Consider the following 10,000-nt stretch of genomic DNA (forward strand, 5'->3'; position numbering starts at 1 on the left):
CATGTGTGTGTGTGTGTATGTGTGTGTGTGTGTGTGTGTGTGTGTGTGTGTGTGTGTGTGTGTGTGTGTGTGTGTGTGTGTGTGTGTGTGTGTGTGTGTGTGTGTGTGTGTGTGTGTGTTGTGTGTCTGTGTCCTGGTGTGCAGATGTGTATTCTCGTAGGGGCCCTGTCGGGGGCGCCAGTGAGCCCTGACTACATTCTGTTCGGCCTGCGCTTGGCCACCTGTAATCAGATCTGTGACCCCTGGGTCTACATCCTGTGTCAGGAGTCCAGGATGAGGCGAGTAATCAAAAACAAAACAAACAAACAAACAAACAGATAATCTGCTCTGCTCTGAGCTGGACTCACTGATTTACAATAATACCCCCTCCCTGCCCCACTGTGTGGTCTCATTTGCAGAGATGGGAAAGTCCAGCTTCAGAAAGTAAAGTAAAAGTCCTACCACATATCTGTTCCAACCACTCACTTCAACCAGCTGATTCTGATTACAGTTTTTCTCAATTGTTTACACACAATTTTCTGGTCAACTTTGAAGTGTATCTTTCTCGGTCTAAAGCGAGCAGTTCCTGACAGTAGTTCGGCATTTTTTTTTTTTTCAAGTTATTTAGCCTACATTATTGGAGTCAGAGCCATATAGATACATGTACTGTATGATAATGGCTCCGATCGGAGTGTTCTGTTTCCAAGCTGCGCACGCAGCTCCATTGTTTATTACGTGTAAATCGGTGTAGTGTTTTGAAAACAGTGTGTTTTAGAACTGCAATTTGAGTGTAAAGCAGAAATTGTGCTAATACTGTAGTTCAGCAGAATCGGTTCAGGAGGTTGGTGCATAATCTACATATTATGGGAATTGTGTCTCAAGTACCAGAAATTGTGTGTAAACAATTGAGAAAAACTGTATACTGTTTGTAGTACTGTTTGTAACACTGAACAAAAAAAGGCCCAAGTCATTATGATGAATGGAGAAGAAGTGTTTTCAATTCATTGCAGTGTTTTACACTGAGCACATCAGTGTTCAACTGGTCCTTATAAATGTCTTGATACTGTATATGATGGTTTGTGTGTGTCTCTTGAGAACAAAAGAGCATTTTGAGGAGAAATTACAGTGGTGGACAGTAACGAAGTACATGTAATTCGTTACAATACTTAAGTAGCATATAGATGTATCTGTACTTTACTTAAGTATTTATATTTGGTGAGACTTTGTACTTTGACTCCACTACATTTCTAAGTGAAAACTCGTACTTTTACTCCGTTACATTTATGAAAAACCCTCTCGTTCCATTTTGCCAAAGTGAATCACATGTCCAAAATTTGGCCTGCTACGCACTTCAGTGCGGTCCACCGAGCATGCATTCGTTTATCATAGATCCGGCCCGCCACGTACAGTACCTAGGCTATCATTGGCTGTTCGCTATTTTTTTTTTTTCCCCAGCAAAGAAGTTGTGGTTAACATTACTGCAAACTGCTTTACACTCTTCTTAGAGAACGTTTACATTCATAATGTCAATATCAAAGCAGCATGTTACATAGAGATGAAAGCCTACTCTTTGAAATCTCTATTGCAGCAAATCTAATTTACCTGTTACTCATAACGTTATGGGAGCGAGTGCATTGTTGATAACTGATATCTCCGTTTTATAAACTAGTCAGCCAACACAGCAGCCACTGAGTGGAGCAAGAGTCTTAAAGTGACAGTGCACCATTTATAAATGTAACCCTATGGGAATTGGTTAACATAGGGGCAGGCAGATTTTTATTTTTAAAGGCCAGCTATTTCATGGATCCAGGATATATGCATCCTGATAAAGTTCCTTTGGCCGTTGGAATTAAAATATAATTAAAATCATCACATACCCTTCACCATAGCTAGAATAGAATAGAATAGAATATATACTTTTTTGATCCCGTGAGGGAAATTCAGTTCTCTGCATTTAACCCAATTTAACCGAATTAGTGAACACACAGCACACAGTGAACACACAGTGAGGTGAATCACACAACCCAGAGCAGTGAGCTGCCTGCCCAACCAGCGGCGCTCGGGGAGCAGTGAGGGGTTAGGTGCCTTGCTCAAGGGCACTTCAGCCGTGGTGGACTGGTCGGGGATCGAACCGGCAACCCTCCGGTTACAAGCCCGATGCGCTAACCAGTACACCACGGCTGCCCCTTGGTTGGCATGGTGCTTGATTGGCATGGTGCTTTTTCCAGTAGGCCTTTTAGCCTGTTTGATTTGCATGGAACTCATTGAGCATCAAACAGGCTAATAGGCCTACTGGAAAAAGCACCATGGCAAGTTTGTTTGCAGTTTGATTTTTACTAATTTTCTGAATTAAGGCATTAAGATCAATTGTCAATGGATGATTTTATATTCCTCTTTTTAGGCAACTTTAGCATGGTGTTCTCCCCACTGTAGATAGCTTTTAATGCTTTGTGCTTACTGTATACTCTTATTAATAGACAAATGTAAGAAACTATTTGAAGAGTGGCATTAGTATTTTACCTTATATAAGATGATTTAGCAGGAGCTTTGATGCAAAAATGATTCATTATAATTATAATTAAGCCATTAGAACCATAATTCATTGAAGTACTTTTACTTTTAATACTTAAGTATATGTGAAGACAAATACTTTTATACTTCTACTTAAGTGAAAATTCAAAGTGGGTACTTTCACTTTTACTCAAGTAATATTTGACACAAGGTATCTATACTTTCACTTAAGTACATAATCAATGTACTTCGTCCACCACTGAGAAATTACATTGTTTTGAAGGTAAAGTGTCATTTTGCAGGAGAATTGCAGGGTTTTGCCCATTGTGTGTGTTGTTTTGGATTTGTGTGTAGAGTTCTGAGAGTATGAGGCATGTTTTCAGAAAATGTGTGTTAACAATCAAGAAAAACTGTAACACAACTCTTAAGCCAGGTAGAGCAGCTAATTGGTGAGATTGTTTGTGTTAAGTGCACAGGTAGAACCAATACATGGTTGGACTTTTACTTATTGAAGCTGGACCTTTCCACCTCTACTGATTTGGCCCACTCTGCCCCTGTGATGCCACCCCTGTAACCCCACTGCCCTGTGTCCTGTCCACTCTCACCGCCGCGCCCTCCACATGGGCGCTAAACCCGCTCACCCAGCTAAGATGAGCTCACTCATTACCATCATGAACTCCTCACCACGCCATAGACCTCTGAAGTTCGCCTACAAAAGGGATCCAAAGCTGCCATCTTTGCCCATATAAGGAGATCCGAGAGTTAATTGAAGCTAACTGCCTATGGCAAGTTGCATTGTAAGTTAGCTCTGGGGTAGCAAAGATCAAAGTGTGCCGTCTTCACCTACCGAAGATCACAGTATCCACCAGACGGCAGTGGACAAAACTGCGTAGCGAAAAACGTCTGCATTTACAATGTCATAATCCCCGCGAGAGTTTAACAGGTGCGATAATTGAAAATCCCCATGTTATTTTCCCATAGAAAAAATCTCAAGATACCAGATCTCCTTATTTGGGCAAAGATGGTAGCTTTTTTGTAGGCGAACTTCAGAGGTCTATTATAGCCTACCAGACTAGCAGGCTACACACACCCCACACACTAGTCATCTAAAGCAACTCTCTTGCTGTGCATGGCCTAAGACAGTGGTTCTCAAACTGTGGTACGGGTACCACTGGTGGTACGCGGACTGTCTGTTGTGGTACTCAGGGAGTCTCCAAGATGTTTTATTTAATAAATAATCACTTCAAAAATGATATAAAAACATACAAAATGTTTTTTAAAAAATCAACTAGGTTTTATCTTTCTTGAAAAGAACTAAACAAAACAATGCAAAACAGTATGTACAATGTAAAATATATTATTGGCCTACACTACTGTATTTTAATGCTGGTCATAATGGCGGTACTTGGAGAGTCAATTGTTCTCTGAGGTGGTACTCATTGTGAAAAGTTTGAGAACCACTGGCCTAAGACATCACTATGTGTGTAAGTCTGTGTCTGTGTGTATCTGTGTCATTGTGTGTGTGTGTGTGTGTGTGTGTGTGTTGTGGGAGATTGATTTGTGGTGTGGTGGTGGAGGCAAAAATGTGTTATTTTGAGTATGTTTGTGTTTGTGATTGTGTATACAGTAGGTGAATGTGTGTGTTTATTCCAGTTGAAGTGTCGGTGTGTGTGTGTGTGTGCACGTCTGTGTCTTTGTGTTCTTGTGTGTGTGTGTGTGTGTGTGTTTGTGTCTGTGTCTGTGTATTTCAGTTGAAGTGGCAGTGTATGTCTGTCTCTGTGTCTGTGTTTTTATGTGTGTCTCTGTGTCTTTGTGTGTTTGTCTACAGTCATTGACAAAAGTGTTGTCACCCCATGCTAAAGTTTACTAAAAAGAGGAATATAAAATCATCTTTTGGAAATTGATTTTAATGGCTTATGTAATAAAATGAGGAAAAATCCAACCTTTAAGGACACACCAATTTTCTATGTGAATGAATAATGTATCATAAATAAATAAATGTTCTTCCCAAAATACTGGGGTCAAAAATCTTGTCACTAGGAATGTGGAATTTAACACATAGGGTTAACATAGGGGCAGGCAGTTTTTTATTTTTAAAGGCTACTTATTTCATGGATCCAGGATACTATGCATCCTGATAAAGTTCCCTTGGTCTTTAGAACTAAAATTGACCCACATCATCACACACCCTTCACCATACCTAGAGATAGGCATGGTGTTTTGTTCAGTTTTGTTCAGTTAGCCTATTAGCTTGTTTGATTTGCATTGAGTTCAATGAGCATCAAACAGGCTAATAGGCTAACTGAACGAAACAATTTCCAAAAGATGATTTTATAGTCCTCTTTTTAGTCAACTTTAGCATGGGGTGACAACCCTTTTGACAATGACTGTATAGGCGGGGCGAGCAGGGCAGCTGGCCATGGGCCCGGGCCCTTCCCGAGGGCTTAAAGGGCCCTCTGCGCCTCGTCCAAAACATAATTACAAGCTTTCTCAATGATCACAGTGCACCTATTGAATGTGTTTTAGTGTAGATCTCACACAGTTGTGCTCAATGGGTGGCAAGCTTCATTATATATCTAGCATTTTAGATCTACTATTTTATCATGGTGGGAGTCATGACTCAAAAAATATCAGTGAAATCCCTAAAGCTGTTTTGTAATGTAATAGTTAGTCATGTTCTTTTAAAGAGGAACTATGCAGGATTGGCGATTTCATCTCTGGTTTCGGTTTCGTTTTTTTGTTTTCGCTCGTTTTATGCTTGCATTTTCTCTGCAGAGCTCCCCAACAGCTTTAGTGTGTATATTTATACATGTATAGGCTATATTTAAATATATAAATTGCAAGCGTGGTTCTTCGTCTCAGACTTCCAGATGTAAACAAGGAACGATCGTCTCCTGCAGAAAGTTGCATAGGGTCTCTTTAAGATAAGCTATGTTGTTATGGCTTGTATTTTTTTTAAACCATGTTTGTGTAATTTTTCGACAACTGCAGTGCATGATGGGTACGATGTCTGAAGACTTGTTGAACGTCGTCATCAAATTTCCATTGTAGTGAACAACGTAGGCTTGGACTAGGCTACGGGAAGTTGGTAATGCCTGGTTTATCCTGTTCTTATGCCAAGCATCAGCCACGGATCATTCTCACACAACTAACGCAGAATCTATAGTTTTTATGAATGAAAATTCCAATAATCGATCAAACGAGAAAGGATTATACTTTGTGGGCTCTCTCCATGCTCGTCACTTCTACTACAAACTAAAGCATAATTTGGAACGAAATCATGAGCATGCAGTAGGCTAGAGACAGAGAGGCAGGTTCCAGCTACACTCTTCCGCTGTCAGACCGCATAGCCTATATGCAGGTGTCATTATTTGCCCAGCTAACGACGGAAATTTTAAATAAGATGTGAACAGCAAGTGGCCGCTTCACGTGATGTCCGTTACCGTCCGAAATTCGGCAAGGAATTATCGCAAAATGTGCAGGAAATTTGAAAACAGCTATGAGGCAGGTTCCACCTAGCTTGTCATTGTTGACATCTTCTGCCATAAGAATCGTTTTAAGAAAGGTAGGCTTATGATGATGGCAACAAAGATGAGGGGAGGCTATTACTTTAGTTGTTTGTGTCACATTTTTGTTATCATTCAAATCTTATGATGCGTGTTGAGGGGCGGGTATGGGGAGGGGGGGGCCATCAACCATCTCTGCCCCAGGGCCCTGTGAGCAGTTGTTCCGCCACTGGTGTGAGTGTGTGTGTGTGTGTGTGTGTGTGTGTGTGTGTGTCTGTGTGTGTGTGTGTGTGTGTGTGTGTGTGTGTGTGTGTGTGTGTGTGTGTGTGTGTGTGTGTGTGTGTGTGTGTGTGTGTGTGTTTTGTGGTGGTGGCGAAAATGTTCTAAAGAGCATGTTTGTGTTTGTGATTGTGTATGTGAGTGTGTGTGTTTATTTCAGTAGAACTGTCAGTGTGTGTGTCAGTGTTTACCTTAAGGCCAGCCAGCATTTGCCTGCTGTTTAAACTGCTCTTAAAGCTCTCGGTGACAAGTGTGTGATTGGTTTCAGAGATGCACAGGAGAGAAGGTGTGACGCTGCTTGTGCCTTAGGTAGGGGATTACCCATGGATGCCAAGCAACAGCCAAGCCTACTTCCCATCAAACAGCCCGACGCAAGATGGTCGTGATCACCGCATGCTGTACCCGTAGGCTCTTCGTAACGATTCAACAAACGCTGGCACAGAGGCCGATCATTAGCCAAGCCTGTCTAGGATTATACTATAGGACTGGAGACAAGCCTATCTAGGATTACATTATAGGACTGGAGAGAAGCCTACTGTATCTAGGATTACACTATAGGACTGGAGACACAAGCCTATCTAAAATTACACTACAGGACTGGAGACAAGCCTATCTAAGATTACACAACAGGACTGGAGACACATGCCTATTTACAGTAAGATTACACTACAGGACTGGAGACAAGCATATCTAAGATTACACTACAGGACTGGAGACACAGGAGCAACACAACACCGTTGGCTTGTGGTGGTCACAAACGCACCACATGGCTGTACATGTATAGGCTCTCCTTCATGGCATAACATGTGCTACCAACAGCCTGAACACCTCTCTAAAAAATCAGAGAAAACAGAGAAAGCCCCAAACATTCCCAACAGAGCAGCTTTTGTTAGTGTATCACTGGGGTGATGACGCAGGCACCTTCCTTCATCTGTGTTTTGTTGAGTAAGGCCCAAGACACTTCCTGAAGGCTCAACAGTGGTGTGTCTGGCATCCTGAACCAACCCCCCTTCCCACACTAATGATGGGTTGGAACACGTTACAAACAGAGACATCAACAAATACCACTCCAGAATCACAGCAACAGGAATCCACACATATCTCTGAGTCAGTTCTGTTGAGAACATGACCTCAGGTAGTCTAGCAGTGCCTCCACAGCAACCACTTGCAGCCTCCTCAGCAGCTTCAGACAGAACTCCAGTGATCGTAAACAAACAAAGTAAATCTAACAGAAGGTTGGTGATGAACTAGATATACCGGGGGGATATTCCAATGAGTGGTTTAGTGTCAAACCTATAGGTAAGTTAACTCAGATTAAGTGGTAAACCTCCTAGAAGAGCAGTATGGCTTTATTCTCCTGTTCAACAATGTCCTTGGGCTGTTGTAGGAGGTTTACTTACTCTGAGTTAACTCACCCAGGTTTGCCACTAAACCATGTACTTGGAATACCCCCACATCCACCAGGATGAGCTGATTTACTAAATGGTCGGATCAAATACTTGGCAGTACTTTTATTTCTTTGATGTCCGCCTCTGACAGAAATGGCAGGTGCTAGATAAGGCTGCTGGTATTCATAGTCCAGGGCCATACCAGTGAAACAGGAGGAACTCATTCAGTAAAATATTTTTATCTACCAGGTTACCACGTCTTTTCTGCATTGAGTTTGATGTATCGCTCAATTCTTGATGTCTAAACCTTTTCAGCTGTGGGTTGAAGGAATTAGGATTTAGATGGACATGGGTTTGGGGTCATCTTCATCTTACGGTTAAACGTATCCTCCACATTATTTCCACTAAATAGGTCACTATAACATGGATTTCTCAGAAATTCCCAGTTGTCCAGGCAAAGCTAGGGACTTCCATAGAAGACACGAGGGAACGTCGGTCCTGAGATGATGCTCTCTTCCTGTTTGTGTGATGCGTGTTTGTACAATGTGTGTTTGTGCAACTTGTGTTTGTGCAGTGTGTGTTTTGTGTGACGTGTGTGTGTGTGTGTGCGTGTATTTCCTTATTGAGCAGAGTGCCATTAAGGCTGGCGTCCGATTGGCTCTCGTCCAGTTGGCCGCTAACGAGTTTACAGTACACTGTGATTGTTCTGGGGTGATTTGACCAAGAATAGATTTACTGGAAATCGAGGTGTGTGTGTGTGTGTGTGTGTGTGTGAGAGAGAGAGAGAGAGAGAGAGATGAGTGTGTTATGATTGAATTTGCTAAGGTTACATTGCACAAATTTTGACTGTTAAATGAAGAATCATGTGTCCTCCTCATCTCTCTCTCTACCCCCCCCCCCCCCCCCCCCCCCCCCCCTGCAGGTGTTTATTGCAGCGACTGTGCTGCAGGGCCAGACGGCTCCGATCCGCTACCTGCTGCTCTGGCTTCGCTTTGCCACTTGGAACCAGATCCTGGATCCCTGGGTCTACATCCTGTTCCGACGTTCCGTCCTGAAGCGGATCTACCCGCGCATGGACTGGTCCCGCGGCTCCATCCTCTCCCTCTACACCTCCGTCCGCAAGCTCACGCGCGCCTCGCTAGGAGGGGGGGTCACGCAGGTGCCCGAGGGGGGGGGCAAGGGGGGCGAAACCCCCCCCACGCCCGCTCAGACCAACCCCCCAGCAGCTGACCAGTCCTGAGTGAACACACACACACACACACACACACACAAACACACACACACACACACACACACACACATGCCTCCGTGCTTCTGGATACAGAGACTGATAGGGCTTTGACAGCAAGAGCAGGGTGTTTATGTGTGAGAGAGGGTGTGTGTGTGAAACACTTTCTGTGTTTTAGATGTTAATTGTTTGTGAGTTTCAGTCTGAATTTGTTTGGGTTCATTCCCTCTGGCGGCGGAGCTTTTTGTCCCTCTTGGCGGGCGGTAGGGCGGTGAAAGTGTTTATGTGACCGTGCAGTAACGTAAGCAGCTGTCACCGCCGCCATCTGGAGCCCGTCACACACCGTCCTCCACAACCACCACTAACAAGCTCCGCTCGCTACAGTCAGGTGTGTGTGTCTGTGTGTGTGTGTGTGTGTGTGTGTTTATTTGTGTGTTTGTGAATGTATGAGTGTGTGTCTGTGTCTGTGTCTCTATGTGTGTGTGTGTGTGTGTGTGCGTGCATGCATGCGTGCGTGCGTGTGTGTGCATGTGTGTGTACATGTATGAGTGTGTGTGTGTGTGTGTGTGTGTGTATGAGTGTGTTTGTTTGTGGCATATGTCACTACGTGAGAGTGTGTGTGTTCTTGAAACTGAGGAGTTGGCAGGCAGCAGCTGTTCCTAATGTGTAAATCAGTCAGCTGTGTGCAGGTTGAGCTGTTTGAGGAACAGAAGAAAGCTGTCATATCTTTACTTGCTGGATATCTGGACAGAACGGACCTGGGACATTTTGGACTGAAAGGGCCGCCAGTCAAACAAAGAGCTGTCACTGAGAGCTAGCAGCCTGTGGATGTGTGTGAGCTCTGCTCTCTCTCTCTCTCTCTCTCTCTCTCTCTCTCTCTCTCTCTCTCTCTCTCTCTCTCTCTCTCTTTCTCACTCACTCACACACACACACACACACAAACACACACACACACACTCAGTAGAAGTGATGTCTCAGGCTGGAGGAGCGTGGACACGTGTGAACAAGACATTGGCTCCTCAGTCAGGTGTTGCCTCTGCACTCTCTCTCTCTCTCTCTCTCTCTCACACACACACACACACACACACACACACACACACACACACACA

General features: G+C 43.6%; 1 protein-coding gene across 2 annotated transcripts in view; it reads left to right on the forward strand.

Annotated features, from left to right (window-relative positions):
- Positions 1 to 10,000, forward strand: part of tbxa2r (thromboxane A2 receptor) — a 27,419-nt gene that overhangs the window by 15,457 nt on the left and 1,962 nt on the right. For both annotated transcript variants that reach the window (XM_062556922.1, XM_062556923.1), the window contains exon 3: positions 8,586 to 10,000. This exon is cut by the window's right edge and continues 1,962 nt beyond it. In XM_062556922.1, the coding sequence (XP_062412906.1) occupies positions 8,586 to 8,903 (318 nt within the window). In that variant the 3' untranslated portion in view covers positions 8,904 to 10,000. The remainder of the gene's footprint in view (positions 1 to 8,585) is intronic.

The sequence above is a fragment of the Sardina pilchardus genome, chromosome 15, assembly GCF_963854185.1.
Source record: "Sardina pilchardus chromosome 15, fSarPil1.1, whole genome shotgun sequence".
Lineage (NCBI taxonomy): Eukaryota > Metazoa > Chordata > Actinopteri > Clupeiformes > Clupeidae > Sardina > Sardina pilchardus.